Raw genomic sequence first — 21,362 nt, forward strand, 5'->3', positions numbered from 1 at the left:
TACATTGACTATTATGTAAAATTGTCCGGGGAACACGATGGTGATAAAATAAAACAAATAAAAATATAAGGAATTGGTCAAAACTGATTTTTTATGGGTTAAAGTTTTATTTTTATCGAATTCTTTGGACAATTTTCTATAAGATGCAACCTGTAGAAAGTCTTTTTCTCAAATAGTTGCAAAGTTATGATTAAAAAAGAAAAGTTTTTTAGAAAATCGACAAAAAAGAGGGCGGTGCCAAAAATAGAGGGATGGTCCAATCAGCACCAAACTGATTATTTCAATACACTACTTTTGAAAACTCGATATCTTTTTTTGCGACGCACTTTAGCACCATACTGTCTTTGGGAGAGTTGTTTGGGACAGCCTGGGCTATACTTCTGCGGTGTTAGTTTTATAAAAGAATAAAACATGAATTTTGTAAATTCAAAAATGTGAAAATGCAAGTTTTCCCATAGTAATTTCCATACAAATGCCATTCGCTTTGCGCCATTCGTGGGATTAACCAATCGCTACCAAATTTTGGGGGGTTGTTCGGGACCCCAAAAGGGACCCAGCAAATGGGTTGCTGATTGGATTTTTATCATTTTCAATTTTCCCATATAACTAGATTCCACCCTAGTGGTCCATTCTGCCCCGCACCCTGGAAAAGTAGTCAAAAAATATTTATTTTTACATTGCATAAAAAATCATTTTTAAGCTAAAAATTTCCATCAACCAAGTATACAACATTGAAGGGAACATCCCAAAGCATAAGTCTACTACACTGAATTCATAAATTTGTATGTTTTTCTATGGGTTTCGGCGCATTTTACTTAGGCGGGCCATTTTGCCCCGCCTGCCCCTACTTCTCAATTAAATGCAACAATTAGTCATCGTTCAACACTCACTAACACGCCTCTGCAAACCCGGAAAGGCCTAAACAATATGTCTGCCAAATTATTTTAATCCTCCCCACATCACAAATTTCCTCCAACGAACAATTTAAAATTGTTTAAAATTGCGAACGACAAAAAGTTAGCAAAACGGGCGAGAGACGCGCGTAAACCTATTTAAGATTACATCACTAATGCACTATACATAAATATGTGTGTGTGAGTGTGAGTTCTGTACGTGTGTTTCAAGGGGGTTTCATCCCCCGAACTTGTGATTTTATGTTAAGGTTCGATACAAACGATACGAATCAAAATCTATCAAACATTGATATCATCCTTAGAGAAAAAAACATCGTCAATTGCCTTAAAAACAAACATAAAAAAACAAGGAAAAAAAGTAAACGATACAATGACCCCATGCCTTAGACATCATCCCCAGCCCCGCCACCATGGTGCAACCGATCGTCCAGGGTGCTTCCATCGATGGTGATCAGACTTGCCCCGGCCAGGTCAATCTGATGGTGATGGTCATTGAGGTCCACGATGGTGTCGCCAACCAGTTCCGCACCACTCGTGTCCATCGTCATGGCCGCCGCCGACGTCTGCGCTGTCGTCGTTGGGTTGAACAGCGAGTGACCAATCAGGGTTGGGACGGCGCTGGAGGTGGTCTGCTGGGTTAGCAGGGCTTCCGGTGGTTTGTGGGTCAGCAGGCTGTTGAGGGCGGTGTCGGTGCGGATCATGTTCGACAGCGTCGGGCTGCAGCTCACGTCGCCGAGGTGGGTCGTGTACACGTTGACCACTGGGGGGAAGAGGAAGGATGCAAACATGATGGTTAAATTATTTCTTGAGGGTCGATCGTAAATTCTAAAATTCTAAAATTATAACATTCTAAAATTCTAAAATTCTAAAATTCTGAAATTCTAAAATTCTAAAATTCTAAAATTCTAAAATTCTAAAATTCTAAAATTCTAAAATTCTAAAATTCTAAAATTCTAAAATTCTAAAATTCTAAAATTCTAAAATTCTAAAATTCTAAAATTCTGAAATTCTAAAATTCTAAAATTCTAAAATTCTAAAATTCTAAAATTCTAAAATTCTAAAATTCTAAAATTCTAAAATTCTAAAATTCTAAAATTCTAAAATTCTAAAATTCTAAAATTCTAAAATTCTAAAATTCTAAAATTCTAAAATTCTAAAATTCTAAAATTCTAAAATTCTAAAATTCTAAAATTCTAAAATTCTAAAATTCTAATCTAAAATTCTAAAATTCTAAAATTCTAAAATTCTAAAATTCTAAAATTCTAAAATTCTAAAATTTTAAAATTTTAAAATTCTAAAATTCTAAAATTCTAAAATTCTAAAATTCTAAAATTCTAAAATTCTAAAATTCTAAAATTCTAAAATTCTAAAATTCTAAAATTCTAAAATTCTAAAATTCGAAAATTCTAAAATTCTAAAATTCTAAAATTCTAAAATTCTAAAATTCTAAAATTCTAAAATTCTAAAATTCTAAAATTCTAAAATTCTAAAATTCTAAAATTCTAAAATTCTAAAATTCTAAAATTCTAAAATTCCATAATTTCCATATTCTAAAATTTAAAAAATTTAAAGCTCAAAATATTAAAATTCTGATAATCTAAAATTTTCAAAATTTTAAATTCTAAAGTTCTGAAATTCTTAAATTATAAAATTCTAAAGCTCTAAAATTTTAAAGTTTTCCTGAAAATTCTGAAATTTTAAAAATCCTTTTTTTTAAATATTAATATCCAATCATTTTAAATTTCTGAAATAATAGAATTGAAAAAATCTTAAACTCTAAACTTCTTAAATTCTTAAACCCGAAAAATGTAGATTTTTGAAATTTTAAAATTTTGTTATTCGCAAGTTTTTGAATTTAAACATTTTCAAATTACATAATTTAGAAATTTTAAAATTCTACATTTTTTACATTAAAAATTTCTAAAATCAGAAAATTCCTAATTTTTAAATCTGAATCAGAAAATTAGACAAAGAACAACAAAAATAGTGCATTGTTTTCCAAATTTCTAGCTTTTGGGTGCTGTATATACTGTTGTCCATAGTCAGACTGTGGTCCTGATTTGCCCCATTTAATGATACGGTATGTCCACGCATTCTTCCACCCTTGTAGATTCTATAATGTTCTCAACTCATTGACCTGGGTTTAACAAACTTGTTGAAAATTGTGCCACTCGTGCTCAATGCTCTATTGCTTCTGTAAACTGACTTAAAGCTTATAATAAGTTATATAATAAGTTTATAAAACCCCACTCACCATGTATCGTCCCCCCGTTCGCCAAGCTCGTGCCGGGCATCGTCGTGTACTGCGTGGTCGTCCCCGGCACAACCCCTCCCTGCACCTGCACACTTCCCACGTCCAAACTGCCCGGCGTCAGATAGCTGAACCCGCTGGCGTCCAACAGCCCCGCACTCGGTCCCAGCCCGATCCCATCGTGACTGGTCGAAACCAGCTGGTTCGTACTGTTCAGGACGTTCGCCAGCGAGGTCGGCGTTATCTTCAGCGTCGATCCCGTCGTCGTCGCCGTCGTGCTGGTCGTCAGGTTAATCTGGCTGAGTCCCTTGCCACCGGTGCTTACGAGCGTGCCCATTCCGCCGAGGGTGAGGCCGGCGCTTTGCTGCTGGAGTTGTTGCTGGTGTTGCTGCATTAGGGAGTTGTTGACGCTGCCGCCGCCTCCCAGGCCGGAACCGACTCCCGGGTTGACGTCGCTGGTGGATTGAGGGGCCAGTACGGTGGTCGTGGCTGTGGAGAGTGCCTCGCTAGCCGTTGCGTTGTGCAGGTTGATCTCTAGATTCTGCAGCTCTGGAATGTGCGGACGGACCTGGAAGAGGGAGGGATGTTTTTGAAGAACTTCTTGAAAAACTGCAGGGATGTTACGGAAAAATAATCCGCGCCATGTTAAGAAAAATAATTTCGCGCGACAAACAGTTTCATACTTATTTAATTTTTATAAAATAGCAAAGAAAGTATTTAGGAACAAAAAGTAAACTCAAAAAAACCTCAAAACGTAGTGTTTTGTGTTTAATAAAAACAATTTTAAATCCAGAATAGCCTAATGAGGCCAAACCTCAGAACGCAGAATCTTGAAATGCCGAAAATCATATGGACAGTTTTTTTTTGATAGCATGAAGTAAACTGCCGTTCTACGCATAATTGTCCCATGTCATTTTTGGACGATTTTGACTTTTTGACATTTTTAAGTTTAGTTTATCGTATACTTTTAGAAAAACACATAAAATCTAGTACTTTGTTCGGAAACTCATCAAAAACAACACCAAGTCTGTTTGTCCCATCGTTAAACTTCTACGCATAATTGTCCCGCCAAGTATTTTCTCTCATGGAATCATTAGTTTAACGAAGCATTATGTCTTGTTTACCTATTGTATAGCAAGAGGATCATAAATAAAAGTTATAAACTACTAACTGGGGCGATTAGGGACACATAGGGTGAATAGGAACCCACGGGACAAGTATGCGTAGAAACACAGAAATCGGTTGAAAAATTTCAATAGCGCTTTCCTCAGTTGCACTTTTTTGAACATGGGACAATTATGCGTAGAACGACAGTACGATGGCGACAAAAATTATAGCATTTAAGAATTAAAGAATTCTGCCGTTTGTGATTACTTCAAAGGTCCAAAAAGGTGTAACAAGAATTTAAAATTTTCAAAAATTATAGAATTTTCAGAATGTTCAAAATTTTTAAGAATTTTTGAATTTTTAAAATTATCAGAATTTTCAGAATTATTAAAAATTTTGAAATATTCAAAATTTTTCAAAATTTTCATATTTTTTGGAATTTATAAAATCTTAGAGTTTTCAGAAGTTTTTGAATTTTCAGAATTTTCAGATTTTTCAAAGTTCTCAGAATTCTGAAAATATTAAGAATTTAAAAAATTCAGAATTTTTAAAATTTTCAGAATTTTCAGAATTCTTGGATTTCTCAGAATTTTCAGAATTTTCAGAATTTTAATTTTTTTAAAGGTTTCAGAATTTTCAGAATATACTAAATTTTCAAAAAAAAAATTAAATTTTCATAACTTTTAGAATTTTTAGAATTTTTAAAAATATTCTAAATTTTTCTATGTTTTCAAAATCATCAAAAAATTTGGAATTTTCAAAATTTATAGAATTTTTAGAATTTTCAGAATTTTCAGAATAATCAAAATTTTCAAAATTCTCAGAATTTTCAGAATTTCCAGAATTTTTAGAATTTTCAGAATTTTTCAGTTTTAAAAATTTTCAGAATTCTCTGAATTTTTAAAATTTTTAGAATTTTCAGAATTTTTCAGAGTTTTTACAAATTTCAAAATTTTCAAGATATTCAGAATTTTCAAAAATTTTCAAATTCAAAGTCAAAATTTTCTGAATTTTTTAGAATTTTTTAAAAGTTTTAGGATTTTGAGGATTTTCAAGATTTTCAGAATTTTTAGAATTTTTTATTTTTTTTAAATTTTTAGTATTTTTAGAATTTTCAAAATAATAAAAAAAATTAGAATTTTCAGAATTTTAGGAATTTTCATTTTTTTTTTAGAATTTTCAGATTTTTTAAGAATTTTTAAAATCGTCAAACAAATTTCAAAACTTTCAAAATTTTCAAAATTTTTAAATTTTTTTGAATTTTTAAAATTTTTAGAATTGTCAGAAATTTAATATTTAAAATTTTAATTTTTTTTTAGAATTATCAAAATTTTCAGAATTTAAAAAATTTTTTTTTTTTTTAGAATTTTCAGAATTTTTATTTTTTTTTAGAATTTTTAAAGTTTTCTGAATTTTTAGAATGTTTAGAATTTTTAGAACTTTCAGAATTTTCTGAATTTTCAGAATTCTAAGAATTCTAAAATTTTTCAAAATTTTCAGATTTTTAAAAAATCTTAGAATTTTTCAAATTTTCAGAATTTTTGAATTTCCAGAATTTTTAGAATTTTCAGAAAATTTAGAATTTTCAAAATTTTTAAAATTTTTAGAATTTTCAAAATTTTAAGAATTTATTTTTTTTTAGAATTTTCTGAATTTTCAAAATTTTCAAAATTTTAAAAAATTTCTGAGTTTTTAAATTTTTTGAATTTTTAAATTTTTAAAATTTTTATTATTTGTATTTTTTTATAATTTTTATAATTTTTATAATTTTTATAATTTTTATAATTTTTATAATTTTAATAATTTTAATAATTTTAATAATTTTTATAATTTTTATATTTTTATAATTTTTCTATTTTTTTTAATTTTTCTAATTTTTCTATTTTTTTTAATTTTTATAATTTTTATAATTTTTATAATTTTTATAATTTTTATAATTTTCATAATTTTTATAATTTTTAAAATTTTTATAATTTTTATAATTTTTATAATTTTTATAATTTTTATAATTTTTATAATTTTTATAATTTTTATAATTTTTATAATTTTTATAATTTTTATAATTTTTATAATTTTTATAATTTTTATAATTTTTATAATTTTTATAATTTTTATAATTTTTATAATTTTTATAATTTTTATAATTTTTATAATTTTTATATTTTTTATATTTTTTATAATTTTTATAAAATTCATAATTTTTATAATTTTTTAATTTTTCAGAATTTTTAATTTTTTTAGCATTTTTAGATTTTTTAAAAAACTTTAAAATTTCTAAAATTTTTAGAATTTTAGAACTTTTAAATTTTTTAAGGATTTTTGGAATCTATAGAATTTCTAAAATTTCTAGAATTTTTTGAATTTTCAGAATTGTTTAGAATTTTTAAAATTTTTAGAACTTTTAGAATTTTTAGAAATTTTAGAATTTTCTGAATTTCCAGAATTTAAGAATTTTTAGAATTCAAGAATTTTTAGAATTTAAGAATTTCTAGAATTTACAGAAATTCTAGAATTTAAGATTTTAAGAATTTTTCGAATTTCTGTGCCTTTGTTTTATTGATTGTTTTTAAGTTTGATTTTATACTAATTTTAAATTTTGACTTTTTAAATTTAGTTTCTTTTAGAATTCCTGAATTTTTGGAGTTTTGAGTTTTAGTTTTTATATTATTATAAATTTATAAATTCCGGATTTTTGTTTATTTTTGGATAAATCAAAAAACTTTTTAATTTTTGAATCTCTGAAACATTGAATTTTGAATTTTGGAGCTTTAAATTTTGAATATCTTGATCTTTTTATTTTTTCTCCCAAGAATGTTTAAATTTAGAAAAAATGTCTTTCTACGGGTTAAATCCCATTTTTGTCATCCGAATGTCCATAATCTTCGGAAAAAGCTTGAAATATGGTTCAAAAGATTAAAAATTGAATTAATCCAGTAAAATAAACCAAAAATAAGGTTACTAAAACATCACTCAAAACTCAAAAGAAATGTAATATTCAGTGCCGGTAGCAGATGTTAAAAATGAGCTGAGTGTAAAAATAAATTTATTTAAGAAATCTTAACAAAAATCTTTTTGAAGATTATTTCGACATTTCTTGTTAAGAAATTATAATAGTAGTTTATGCAACAAGTTGCAAAAAGAGGATTTTTTCAGCACGAGTCGTACATTTATCCAACGAGGTTCACCGAGTTGGATAAATACGAAGAGTGCTGAAAAAATCAAGTTTTGCAACGAGTTCCATACAACATTTTTTGCAATTCCAAAATACACACACTGAGTGAAATTTTATGTCAAATTTTCATGTATTTTGTCAGTAAACCGTTTAAATCAAAAAAATGTTGAAAAGTGTTACTTTTAGAAACAAGTGCTGAAAAGTTCAACTTTTCAGCACCCATTTGAGTGCTGAAATGTAGAACTTTTCAGCATTTATTTTGAAAAGTGTTGCTATTCGATTCTGTTATTTTTGGTACAGAAAAGTAGGCTATTTCGTCGTTCAAGAATGACAGGAAAAGTAAGTAGTTTCACGACGGAATTGCAAAAATAAATATTTGTCGCAAGAAAATTCAATTTTGTTCCAGTAACAACTTTTAAGAAATCAAAGTTTTTGCACTAAAAAATATCGTAATCTCGAATTTAGCCAGTAAATCGCGCGGATCCGTAACAACCCTGAAACTGCATTAAAATCCCCTCCAACTCACCTTCATGCCATCGGCCCGATGCGGGTTCCGACATCCCCGACACTTGCAGTCGACGCAGGACTTGGAATCGACGTAGCACGGACACCGCTGCCCACAGCAGGTCAACTTTCCCGGCGTGGCCGTCGCATTGCCGCACCGACAACCGCGTCGCTTCAGCAGCTGCTTCGCCGACTGTTTGCTGTTGTTTACGGCGGCGGCGGCGGCGGCCGCTGCAGCTGCTGCGGCAGACCCACTCGCCGATTGTCCGGCCAGCGTCGTCATTCCGGACGAGGCCGCCGCCGCCGCCGCCAGCGTTGCCGTCGTAGTCTGCGCCGTGGGCATTTTGAAACCGACCACCGACGAGGAGGCCGCCGCCGACACGACGGTCGAGCTGTTCTCCGCCAGGGTTTTGGCCAGCTTCAGCTGGCCGTCCTTGTCCAGGGTGTGGATGGTGGCGCGCCGTTGGACGTGCGGTGGGTCGGTTTTTCGCTTGATCGTGATTTTATTCCCGTTCCCGGCGTACAGCACCGAGTACATCGTCGATCCGTTCGAGACGGTTTTGATCGGTGCCGAGCGGAACTTAATCTCTTTCTGTTGTTGTTGTTGCTGCTGTTGGTGGTGCCGACTCTGCGTCTGGACGACAATTTGCTGTTGTTGTTGCTGTTGGGACTGTTGGTCCGGTATGTTGGCCGATGTGACGGTGTAGGACGAGGCGGAGTTGCTTGCGTGATCGGAACTGGCGTTGTGGGCGCCCGGATGGGACTTTACATGCATTTGGGAGCCGCCGCCGCCGCCACCAATGCCGGTGCTGGACGAGATGAGCATCTGCTGGCCCTGTTGCTGGAGGTTGGCGGAAGTCATGGTCTGGAAGAGAAAAAAAAGTGTTTGAAAAAAAAAAACTTGAGAAAGTTTGATTTTTTTTTTGTCATAACCAATTAACCCTCTAACGCCCAGAGCTGTTTGCCAATCGTAAAAATAGTAAATGGCTAAATTTTGGTACAATAATGCAGGAAATACTTCACTTTGACCCACAAACATCGAATTGGGGCAAAAAAGTTGAATTTGAAGTGGTGCACCAGAGCACCATCAGGAAGATGAGCAACTTTTTTTTAAACCAAAAAATCTCGTTTTCTTCAAATCTATTGGTTCATTTGTTTGAAAACGCTTCGAAATGTGTTAAAAACTACTTATTCTTTGCTGTAAGACCATATTTCTAAAGTATTAATTACAAATTCTTAAATCTCTGCATTTTCAGGTTTCTTTGATTGGCTCAAAACCCACAAACAACCATTTTCATGAAAAATTAGGAAAATAATAAAACTATCGGTCTAATAACAATGTTTTGTCTTGTTTATGAATAGTCAAAACGTTTATAAACTTTTTTTTTGATAAAAATAAGCTTTTCTGTAATTTCGAAAAAAAGTGCTCCTGAATATTTAGTTGCTCATATGCCTAGGTGGTTCTCTGGTGCACCAAATGAAAAAGGTTGAAAAACACTTGAAACCGGTCCAAACTCACAATGTTATTCACAGGAGTTCTTGTCCAAGGTTCAAATGATAGCAAAACATTTTCTGTTTTTATAAATTTTTGTGTTTGGTAATTTTTACGGGCTTTCGAAAACAGGTCTTATTTATTTCCCTAAAATTGGCCCATTTTTGTTTACATTCCACACTGTAACTTTGCTTGTGCTTAACCAAATTTGATGAAATTTGGGGGGATGTGTGTGTGTGTGTGTGTGTGTGTGTGTGTGTGTGTGTGTGCAACCAACCAAACGGGACCACGCGGTCGCTTCTTACAAATTGAGTTGTTTCCATGTATTTTTAGTTCTACATTCTATACATGCAAATAACTCGCATAGGCATTTGGAAGGTGTTCGCACTGCCGAGCTTCGGTGACCCATTTCTACACTGGCTAGCCGAGCGCGAGGTACTTCAGCTTTATCGACAAGCCCCGCCCTGAAGAACGTTTGGACCAATCGGATTCAAACGTTATTTAGAACTTCCGAACCCTTGTCAAATGGACAAGGACCCAGCGCGTATATAGTTGATGGTGGTAACAGTATTCCTAATTCCAGTCATAGATCACCAAGTCGCGATGGCCTAGTGGTTAGCATTTTTGCTTACCAATCCAAAGGACGGGGGATCGAACCCCGACTCGAGCGACTTTGATTTTTCGTACATGTTCAGAGTTTCAAGATTTATATTTCCTATACTTTCTCGTTGGGAGCAGATGGGAATCGAACCCAGGACCATTCACTTACAAAGCGAACACCGTAACCAGTCAGCCACGGCCGCTCCTTTTTGATGAAATTTGGGGGGATGTTAGTATATATTCTACATGAACACCTGCAACTTAAAGCACCATGAAAAGTTGTGTCAGTTCTGAGATATTTGAGTTCAAAGTTTTGGTGCTCTGGAGTAACCATGGGCGGGAGAGGGTTAACATTCAATTTATGTCCACGCTAAGCCGAGATATTTGCATTTTAGTGAACAAAAAGTGACGAATTTTCAAAATTCTTGGTATATAAGCGTTTTTAGCATAAAACATTGGCTACTATAATTACAAACGAAAAGGTATATATTTTAGATATATTTATTTTGTTCGCTCAAAAACGGTATGTGTTAATAACACTTCATGAAAAAACATGAGATTTTCTCACAATGTGACGTAAACGACATATTTATAAGTACTGCTCTGTGCTCTTCTCGATATGAACAAATAAAGCTCTAATGGGTAACTTTTTTTGAAAAAATAAGTTTTTATAAATGAATTTGTTTCATTCGAATGTACATACATAAACAAAATCACGTTCACAGCTTGGAGATATAAACTTTAATTAAATTAATTTTGATTTATGATTATTTGTCGTTTACGTCACATTGTGAAAAAATCTTATGTTTTTTCATGAAATATTATTAACAAATACCGTTTTTCAGCGAACAAAATAAATATATCTAAAATATATGCCTTTTAGTTTGTAATCATAGTAGCCAATGTTTTATGCTAAAAACGTTTATATACCAAGAATTTTGAAAATTCGTCACTTTTTGTTCACTAAAATGCAAATATCTCGGCTTTGCGTGGACATAAATTGAATGTTAAAAAAAGCCAAATGATCTCCGTAAAATTTCCTATAAGCTGAATGCATTAGTTTTGGCTGCGAAATTTTTTAGCTCGTTTTGAGGAGTGATTTTTGAAATTTTTGCCTTCCTCACATTACTGAGGAAAGGCTATAAAATCACTCGAAAAATGAACTTCCCAACTAGACCTCCTAGACCCACCTTCATGTATACCTATCGACTCAGAATCAAATTATGAGCAAATGTCTGTGTGTGTGGTGGGATGTTGATCAAAAAATTGTCACTCGATTATCTCGACATTGGCTGAACCGATTCTTTCCGTTTTGGCATCATTCGATCCGTCTTGGAGTCCCATAAGTCGCTATTAAAAATTATGCAGTTTAGTTAAGTACTTCAAAAGTTATGCTAAAAAAACGATTTTAACAAAAGTTTCGGAAGATTGTAAAAAGGGTGGTTTTTGTAAGAAAACCCGCCATGCTATACATTTTCAGAAAGGTATTTAAAAGACCTTTCCAACGCGTCAAAGACATTTAAGATCTGACAAACCTATCAAAAGTTATAAAAACTTAAGTGTTATTTATACGTTTTTTGGAGGCCGGATCTCAGATATGTTGATGAAAACGTTGTCCGGATCTCTCATGCGACCTATTGTTGGATAGGTATTCAAAAGAGCTTTCCAACGCGTCCAAAACATTGAAGATCTGACAACCCTATCAAAAGTTATAAGCACTTAAGTGTTTTTACGCACTTTTTGGATTTTGGATAGCACCCTTTAAATGTGAGGAAGGCGCCAACCACTAAGGGTGGATTAAGTAACGTTTTAGCTAAAAAATACATTTTTTTCCCTAAAACGCCCTGCCATGCCCAAACACAAGCTTTTATGGACTATGTATGTACAGGAATTTGTTCAGGGGACATTAAACTATAACTTGAAGCCCAAGGCGACCAAATTCGAATGACTTTAGTACTATTGTTACGCGCATTTCTGAAAAATACTCGAAAAATGCACTTTTTTCATTCAAGCTCCGCGCGCGAGTTGTAAACCATTTTTGGAAATTTTTGTTGTATGCAAACATTGTTCCTGACATCCTAATCTTTCATTCTAGAGGTGAGCACCGAAGATTTGACAACTTTTCATTTTTTTGGGACGGCCTAATGCACAGATTTTCTGATTTTTGAGTTTAAATGTCAAATTTGAAGGCGATCTAATTTTTTTTTATCGTTAATTTTTTTTATGGAGACAAATGAAACTTTGTTGACATGTTATTCTACGCTTATGTAAGCCATTTTTGTGTACCGTTAGTGGGGGTGACTTTGGGTCGAAAAACGATACACCTCTCGTAATTTCTTAATAACAAAAAAAAACATCGAAAATCTTTCAACGTAGATTTGTTCTTAGATAGTTTACTAACATTTTCCCAAAATATTTGTAGATTTTGATGAACAATACCTTAAATGCCAATACAGTACTTGTTCGGTAACTGGGCTGAACAAAAAATAACGAGGGGACACCCAATGCATAATATTTTCCAGATGAAATATAAAAATGAAAATAACTCAGATTTATACACAATGACATTTCATAATTCTTTGATTGTATTTTTCTGAAAAAAGGTTATTTATTTATTTAACATGATTTTTGCATCCATAACCCCTCGGTAATTTCGGTTTGTATTGGTTTTTTGACGTTTGTCTGCTTTATAACTGGGCTACGGTCCAGTTATCGAGAGCCCAGTTAAAAAGTAGCCCAGTTAAACAACTCCCAGTTACCGAACAACTACTGTAGTTTGAAAATTGACCCAATCTCACCCCTTAGAGGGAGTCCGCTAAACCATAAAAGCCCAAAACTCTTGTTTTTTTTAGCATTTTTAACTTTTAAAGCCAACACGGGTGCACAAGGGTTGGACTTAGGACAATAATAAATATAAAGACTTTTATGTAAAATTGTCTGGAGAATTCTCCAGACAAGCATCCTATCCGCAAATTTCAGATTTCGTTTGGATAACAATTGAAATAATTAAAATCAAATGATGAATAAAACAAAAAGTTTTCAAAAACTTTTCATAAAAACTAATACCGTCATCAGGGGTGGGGGTGAGATTAAGTCATACAAAAATATAGAACACCAACATTTTTATTTCTTAAACATGTGCAGGGCTACACAATTTCCAGGCTTTTAAACATGCCTTGAAAATAGTTTCAATCATTTTTAAAATTGGGATGACTTTGTTTCATACAAATTTCAGCATAAAGGTGTGCAATTTGAATTAATTTTAGAGTAAATTTTCAAAGCAACCTACGCGTTATGGAATTCCTTTGCAGATAGGACCTTTTGAAAATTTATTCTGGAAATATTTTTGAAAAAAATGTGATTTGATTAGAAATTGAACAGATCATTGAAACTTTGTTGTCCACATGTTTAGTCAGCTCAAAAGTTATTTTTTTATGATTTTAAAACTATTTCTGGTTTTCAAGGAGAATTCTAGGGTATTTTTTTCAAAACAACCAGTGCGCCATGGATTTCCTTTGTTCAAAGCATCTTGAAAAACATGGTGACGATCCACATCCCAAAATAAAATTCCCTGACATTTCCCTGACCTCTCGAGACCACCAATTTTGTTTCTATATTTTTTTACTAACATATTGTTTGGAGCATTTTTATGGTTTCATGCATTTTCTTTTTTGAATATTGGAAATTTTAGATATTGAAAAACTTCAATGACTTTTAAATTTTATTTTTTTAACGATTGATTCTGCAAAAACATTAAAACTATTTCTTTTTTTATTTTGTCAATAATTTTTTTCTTATCGAACATCCAAAATGAGCAACCATAATAATGTCCTATGTTTTTTTTTATGAGGTGATGTCATTTAAAAAGTTATCCTTTACCAAAAAATCTAGAGTTTTTTGAATAGGTCCTATAAACATATAAAACACAATAGCTTATAGGATCTTTGAAAAAAAAAACGCTAGAAATAATTAATAATTAAAACTGCTGCAATTTTCAAATTGCGATTAGTTAATTTCACTTCATTTCGTAAAAAAAATTAAAGTTGAATATTTAAAAAAAAAATCAATTAAAAATTTGAACTCAAGTAAAAAGTCATGTTTAATTTTAAAATTGTTGCCTTTTGCCGAATTTTCAAACGAATCAGGCCGATGCCATTTTTGATTGCGCTTTAATAAAAAAAACCTAAGGTTTTGGAGACAAAAACTTGCAAAAATATGTATTTTTACAGAACCTTAAGAAAGATTGAAAAAACTGAAAAACTAAGAAAACTATACAATTAAACATTTAACTATTAAATGTGAATTTTTCAAGTACATGTTTACGGTTTCGAAAAAGATCTAGAACTTTTTCAACAAAATTTGTATTTAAAGTAAACAGGTTTCTGGATATTTGAAGAATAAACTTCTTAAATAATTTTACAAAAAAATATTTTTGATATGAAATAAAAATAACTAAAATACAACCTTATACAATCAAATCTTAATAAAGAAAAAAAATAAAATTTTAAAATTGTAATAAATCCTCGATCTTGACATTTTAATTATTTTTACAGTTCATAAGCGATGATCTTCCCAAAGCGTCACTTAGAAAAATCGAAACAGATTTTCTACATTCTCAAAATTTTTCTAACCGAAAAAAATAACTCCAAAAATACTTCAAATTTTATCAGGTTTTCTGTAATCTAAGATGGTAAGATGGAATTTGTGAATTGAAGAATTTAAGAATTTAAGAATTTAAGAATTTAAGAATTTAAGAATTTAAGAATTGAAGAATTTAAGAATTTAAGAATTTAAGAATTTAAGAATTTAAGAATTTAAGAATTTAAGAATTGAAGAATTGAAGAATTTAAGAATTTAAGAATTTAAGAATTTAAGAATTTAAGAATTTAAGAATTTAAGAATTTAAGAATTTAAGAATTTAAGAATTTAAGAATTTAAGAATTTAAGAATTTAAGAATTTAAGAATTTAAGAATTTAAGAATTTAAGAATTTAAGAATTTAAGAATTTAAGAATTCTGGGGGTTTCTGGATATTTGAAGAATAAACTTCTTAAATAATTTTACAAAAAAATATTTTTGATATGAAATAAAAATAACTAAAATACAACCTTATACAATCAAATCTTAATAAAGAAAAAAAATAAAATTTTAAAATTGTAATAAATCCTCGATCTTGACATTTTAATTATTTTTACAGTTCATAAGCGATGATCTTCCCAAAGCGTCACTTAGAAAAATCGAAACAGATTTTCTACATTCTCAAAATTTTTCTAACCGAAAAAAATAACTCCAAAAATACTTCAAATTTTATCAGGTTTTCTGTAATCTAAGATGGTAAGATGGAATTTGTGAATTGAAGAATTTAAGAATTTAAGAATTTAAGAATTTAAGAATTTAAGAATTTAAGAATTTAAGAATTGAAGAATTTAAGAATTTAAGAATTTAAGAATTTAAGAATTTAAGAATTTAAGAATTTAAGAATTGAAGAATTGAAGAATTTAAGAATTTAAGAATTTAAGAATTTAAGAATTTAAGAATTTAAGAATTTAAGAATTTAAGAATTTAAGAATTTAAGAATTTAAGAATTTAAGAATTTAAGAATTTAAGAATTTAAGAATTTAAGAATTTAAGAATTTAAGAATTTAAGAATTTAAGAATTCTGGGGGTTTCTGGATATTTGAAGAATAAACTTCTTAAATAATTTTACAAAAAAATATTTTTGATATGAAATAAAAATAACTAAAATACAACCTTATACAATCAAATCTTAATAAAGAAAAAAAATAAAATTTTAAAATTGTAATAAATCCTCGATCTTGACATTTTAATTATTTTTACAGTTCATAAGCGATGATCTTCCCAAAGCGTCACTTAGAAAAATCGAAACAGATTTTCTACATTCTCAAAATTTTTCTAACCGAAAAAAATAACTCCAAAAATACTTCAAATTTTATCAGGTTTTCTGTAATCTAAGATGGTAAGATGGAATTTGTGAATTGAAGAATTTAAGAATTTAAGAATTTAAGAATTTAAGAATTTAAGAATTTAAGAATTTAAGAATTTAAGAATTTAAGAATTTAAGAATTTAAGAATTTAAGAATTTAAGAATTTAAGAATTGAAGAATTTAAGAATTTAAGAATTTAAGAATTTAAGAATTTAAGAATTTAAGAATTTAAGAATTTAAGAATTTAAGAATTTAAGAATTTAAGAATTTAAGAATTTAAGAATTTAAGAATTTAAGAATTTAAGAATTTAAGAATTTAAGAATTTAAGAATTTAAGAATTTAAGAATTTAAGAATTTAAGAATTTAAGAATTTAAGAATTTAAGAATTTAAGAATTTAAGAATTTAAGAATTTAAGAATTTAAGAATTTAAGAATTTAAGAATTTAAGAATTTAAGAATTTAAGAATTTAAGAATTTAAGAATTTAAGAATTTAAGAATTTAAGAATTTAAGAATTTAAGAATTTAAGAATTTAAGAATTTAAGAATTTAAGAATTTAAGAATTTAAGAATTTAAGAATTTAAGAATTTAAGAATTTAAGAATTTAAGAATTTAAGAATTTAAGAATTAAAGAATTTAAGAATTTAGGATTTTAGAATTTAAGAATTTAAGAATTTATAAGCTTAAGGATACTAAAATCATTTTAGATTTGAGATTTTTTTCTATATTGTTTTGAATTTGATATTTTTTAGTTTTTAAATTTTGACATTTAAATTTTGCTTTTTATTAAATGTTAAAATTTTAGATTACCCAAATTTTTGGTATTAAGAATTTCAGATTGCTAAAATTTTGAATTTAGAAATTTCAGATTTTTAAAATACGATTTTAGAAATTTCGAAAAAAACTTAATATATTTTGATTCTTTTTGTTATTATAAAAACTATTAAAACATTTTTTTTCGAATTTTTGAATTTCTGAAGCTTTGAATTTGGAATGTTCTGATCTTTTTATTTTCGCCAAGAATGTTTAAATTTAGAAAAAAAAAATTCCTACCGATTAAATTCCATTCCAAAATTCGAAAGTGGAGGCCAGCTTCTGTTACGTCCAATCAAGCTCATATTTGTCGCCCACCAGAACAAGCCCCAATAATAGTTTTTGTTACACATTCTAATGTCTATATCTTCGGTAAAAGTTTGTAATATTTGGTTTACAAAATTAAAAATTGGATAAATCCAGTATAAAACTAAAAATAAAGGAGGTTCAAAATCATTACTCAAAACTCAAAAGAAATTAAATATTCAGAGCCGGAGATGTTAAGGAATGACAAGAAACATATAAAAAATAATTTCTACATAATCTTTATCTTCATTTTTCGACGTTTCGTACTAAGAAAATACAAACAAACATTTTCAAAATTGCCATCCGCGCGAAATCCGCGCCTGACCAAAATTAGCCAGCTAATCCGAGCCGTCCGTAACAACCCTGATCTTATAACAAAGTGGTCAAAGACAAACTTGTAGGAAATTTGACGGAATTTTCATTACAAAAATGCACCTTTTTTTCGTTCAAAATTTTTGTGAAAAAAGCCTAAGATGTTACAAAAAGACCCACGAAAAATGCAGGTAGGAGCAACTCATTTTAAAAAAATACAAAAATCATTTACTGAAACTGTTTTTTTTTAAGTGCTCTAAACGTCAAAATTTTCAAAGCAAAATACGGGAATTCTAATTGAAATGTGGTCAAAGGCAATCTTATGGGAAATTGGACGAGCTTTCCGGTAAAAATATTTACGAGACAAAAAAATCAAGTTTGTCCCATAGAAATTGTCAAAAACCAACATTAAACCATTTTTTTTTCAACATTTTTATTTTTAAAACCGCTGTAACTTCACGAGGATTGGACTTAGGACAGTGGTCAATATGGGGACTTTTATGTAAAATTGTTTGTAGAATCGATTTCCCGTATTTGGTTTTTGAAAAAGCTTCTATCGGATGGTGAAGTAAAACGTCGGTCCCGGTTTCTCCTGTCTCGTCAGAGGCGCTGGAGCAGAAATCCCACGTTAGAGGAAGGCCATGCCCCGGGGGGCGTAGTGCCAATAGTTTCGTTTTTTCGGTTTTTGAAAAAAATGAAGTTTAGAGCATTAAAAAAAAAAACAGCTTCAGTAAATGATTTTTGTATTTTTTTTTAAATGAGTTGCTCCTAACTGCATTTTTTGTGAGTCTTTTTGTAACTTCTTAGGCTATTTTCACAAGAATTTTGAACGAAAAAAAAACGTGGACTCACCTTCAAATTTAAAATTTTAAACTTAAAAATAAAAAAAACATCTCATCAAAGTGGCGTGTTTTTTCTTTCAGTGTATTTTTTCCGGAAAGCCCGTCAAATTTACTACAAGTTTGTCTTTGACCACTTTTTGATACGATGCACCGGCTTTGAGATAGATAAATATTTAAATTACGAATTACAAAAATATTTAAAACACTTACGCCCTTCTCAAATGTCATTATCTGCCTCCATATACACAAAAATGGCTTACACAAACGTAGGATAACATGTCTACAAAGTTTCATTGAAATCGGAGAAGGTCGGGTACAAAAGTACCAGAAAAATTCCTGTTTTGGGCTCGAATTGCTCAATTGACCATTTGCCTAAGTCCAACCTTTGGGAAGATACAGTGGCTTTAAAAACAAAATGGCATTTTTTGTGGTTTTTGGCCATAGACTGTCGGACTTGATTTATTGAGTCGATTGTGAACGGTGGAGCAGCGCGCACGCTTTGCAGGATTATTCGTGTTTCGAGCGTCATTTTATTTCGGTGATTGTGTTGCCTGCTTCAGTCGATTGCCTGACAGAATTATTCGTGTTTCGAGCGTGTTTTTTTTTTAAAGCCCTTCCTATATCATCGTTGATCAGAAGGCACGGCGTCGGGTAAATTGTGCATTAATCTTTCGAACAATGTGTAAATTTTTTTACTGTGAAAAAGTAATTTCTATAGAATCGAATCGCATTTTGGGTCGTTCAGTTAATAGAGGAGCAAAATTTTCATTTATTATATAATAATCGTGTGAGAGTTTGAGTTCTTGTGTGTTAACCAGAAAGACCTTCCCATAGCATCATCGTTGCTCGGAAGGCTCGCCGACGGGACTTTTATGAAAGTCCTCCCCATAGCATCGTAGCTCGGGAGGCATCGAAAAGCCACCTTATCCTACTAACAGGCCCGAAGCCAGGGGGGTGGGCTTCGAGCTGAAGTCTCGAAAATAATTTTCACTGGAAATCTCGTCCAATTTCCCATAAGTTTGCCTTTGACCGCAAAACCATAAAAGGCCAAAACTCCTGTTTTTTAGCATTTTTATTTTTAAAGACAAGCATCCTATCCGCAAATTTCAGATTTCGTTTAGATAACAATTAAAATAATTAAAATCGAATGATGAATCAAAAAAAAAAGTATTGAAGAAACTTTTCATAAAAACTAATACCGTCATCAGGAGTGGGGGTGAGATTGAATCATACAAAAATATAGAACACCAACATTCTTATTTCTTAAACATGTGCAGGGCTACACTATTTCTAGGCTTTTAAACATGCCTTAAAATAGTTTCAATAATTTTAAAAATTGGGATCACTTTGTTCTTATGTTTCATACAAATTTCAGCATAAAAGTGTGCAATTTGAATTAATTTTAGAGTAAATTGCTCCAACATGGTTAAAACTGCTGTCCCAATTCGCCCCATGTGTCCCGATTGACCCCAGTTTACGGTACTTCTTTTTGCACGTATTTAAATGCGAATTTCAGTCCAGCATGACCCGGATGTTTTTCGAAAACTTGTTATGAAATGGGTTTGTCAAAAACATCACATTTTAAATTTTGGTTTGATTCATAAACAGTCACGAAAATGCTCAAGCTACAATCCTCACCTGCGGCGCCACCACGCTGGAGCTCACCGTCGGCGCCGGATAGATACAGGGCAGTATCGAGTACGCCGACTTGGTGAGGCCCGAACTGCACCGATAGTTATCCTGAAACCGGGCTCCCTCCTCGATCAGCTCCCACAGGTTGCTCGGCACGGTGATGGTCTGCGGGACGGCAGCCGGTGTCGCGGCCTGGTCCACGTTCGACCCCGCTCCACCAACAGCGGTCATCGAGATTCCGTTCAACGCCGACGCTTGCCGGCGAATTTCCGCAAAAAAGGGCTTCGTCTTGATGTACTCGCAGATGCTTTTGTAACACTGGAGCAGCATCCGCAGCTGAGTGTTCTCCACATAGCGGTTGTAGTCCTTGCAGGACGCACACGAAGGCTTCAGCTTCTTCCGTTCGCCGACGCAACCCCGACAGACGTGGTGCTGGCAGTTGAGTTCCGCCGGGGTGTGCGGTTCCAGCAGCAACCGGCAGCACACGGCACAGCTGAGACTCTTCCGCAGGTACGGCAGCAGCCGGTTCAAATCGGTAAAGGTGCTACTTCCCGGGCCCGCTCCGTTCGTTCCGCCCGAATCTGTCCCACCTGGGCCACCACCACCACCACCACTTTGGAACACCAACCGGGACGTCGTAATGTACAAACTGACCGGATTCATCGCCGACCTCGTCGATTCCCGGCAATCGCTTCAAGTGCTTCTTCTGTTGTTGTTTTTGTTGTTGTTGCAGCAATCCTTTGAGCCGGACCGGAAAATCGCCGAAACATTTGATCCGCGGCGCAAACACTCAACACAAACTACGACCACGGTGCACGGGAGGGCACACTCCCAGCACAAACTGCCGGAAATTCCGCGAGGATAGTTTACAAACGTTTTTTCGGCTCTCTTTTCGGGTTTAAATTTCCGACAATAAAAAAACTCCGAACACAAAACGCGAATCGCGCGACCGTCAACAAACAAAAAGTTTTGTTGTGCGGCGGTGGTTTGACAGGTGAGCGAGTGAGTGAACTTTTGACAGGAGCGACGAGGAGAGTGAGTGCTCGCGCGAGCGTGAGTGGCCCGGATAGCGGGGGAGTGGAGGAAAATTACGCAATGCAAAATATAAATTTAATACGATTTTTTAAGGAAATATTTTTCAATGATCAAGTTTAAAATTGAATAAGAATGTTCTACAAAATATTTGAATCTTTTAACCCTTTTATGCACATGGTAGCACCAAAACTTTGAGATCGAATTTCTCGGAGATGTGACAATATTTTCGACTGCTTCTTCTTGCATATCTGAATTTTTTTGAAAAGGTATTGTCCGTTTCTATCGAAGGTACACGCCGCGCGACATTTCAGAATGTGCCGCAGACACTGTTGCCAGCGATTTTCTTTACTTTTAGTGCAATAAAAAACATACCCGGCAATAATGCCATGGAATTCGAAGAAGAAGATCAACAAAAACAAAACGCGCAATATGGGATTT

At 32.0% G+C, this 21,362-nt stretch overlaps 1 protein-coding gene across 1 annotated transcript; it reads right to left on the reverse strand.

The window, feature by feature from the left end:
- Nucleotides 1-716: 716 nt before the first annotated feature.
- Nucleotides 717-20,845, reverse strand: LOC120413743 (uncharacterized). Its single transcript, XM_039574668.2, has 4 exons — nt 19,896-20,845; nt 7,971-8,813; nt 3,169-3,733; nt 717-1,674 (listed from the first exon to the last, which is right to left on the reverse strand). The coding sequence occupies exons 1-4, from the start codon at nt 20,550-20,552 to the stop codon at nt 1,298-1,300; spliced, it is 2,442 nt and encodes an 813-aa protein (XP_039430602.1). The 5' UTR covers nt 20,553-20,845; the 3' UTR covers nt 717-1,297.
- Nucleotides 20,846-21,362: the final 517 nt, after the last annotated feature.

The sequence above is a fragment of the Culex pipiens genome, chromosome 1 (genome assembly GCF_016801865.2).
Source record: "Culex pipiens pallens isolate TS chromosome 1, TS_CPP_V2, whole genome shotgun sequence".
Lineage (NCBI taxonomy): Eukaryota > Metazoa > Arthropoda > Insecta > Diptera > Culicidae > Culex > Culex pipiens.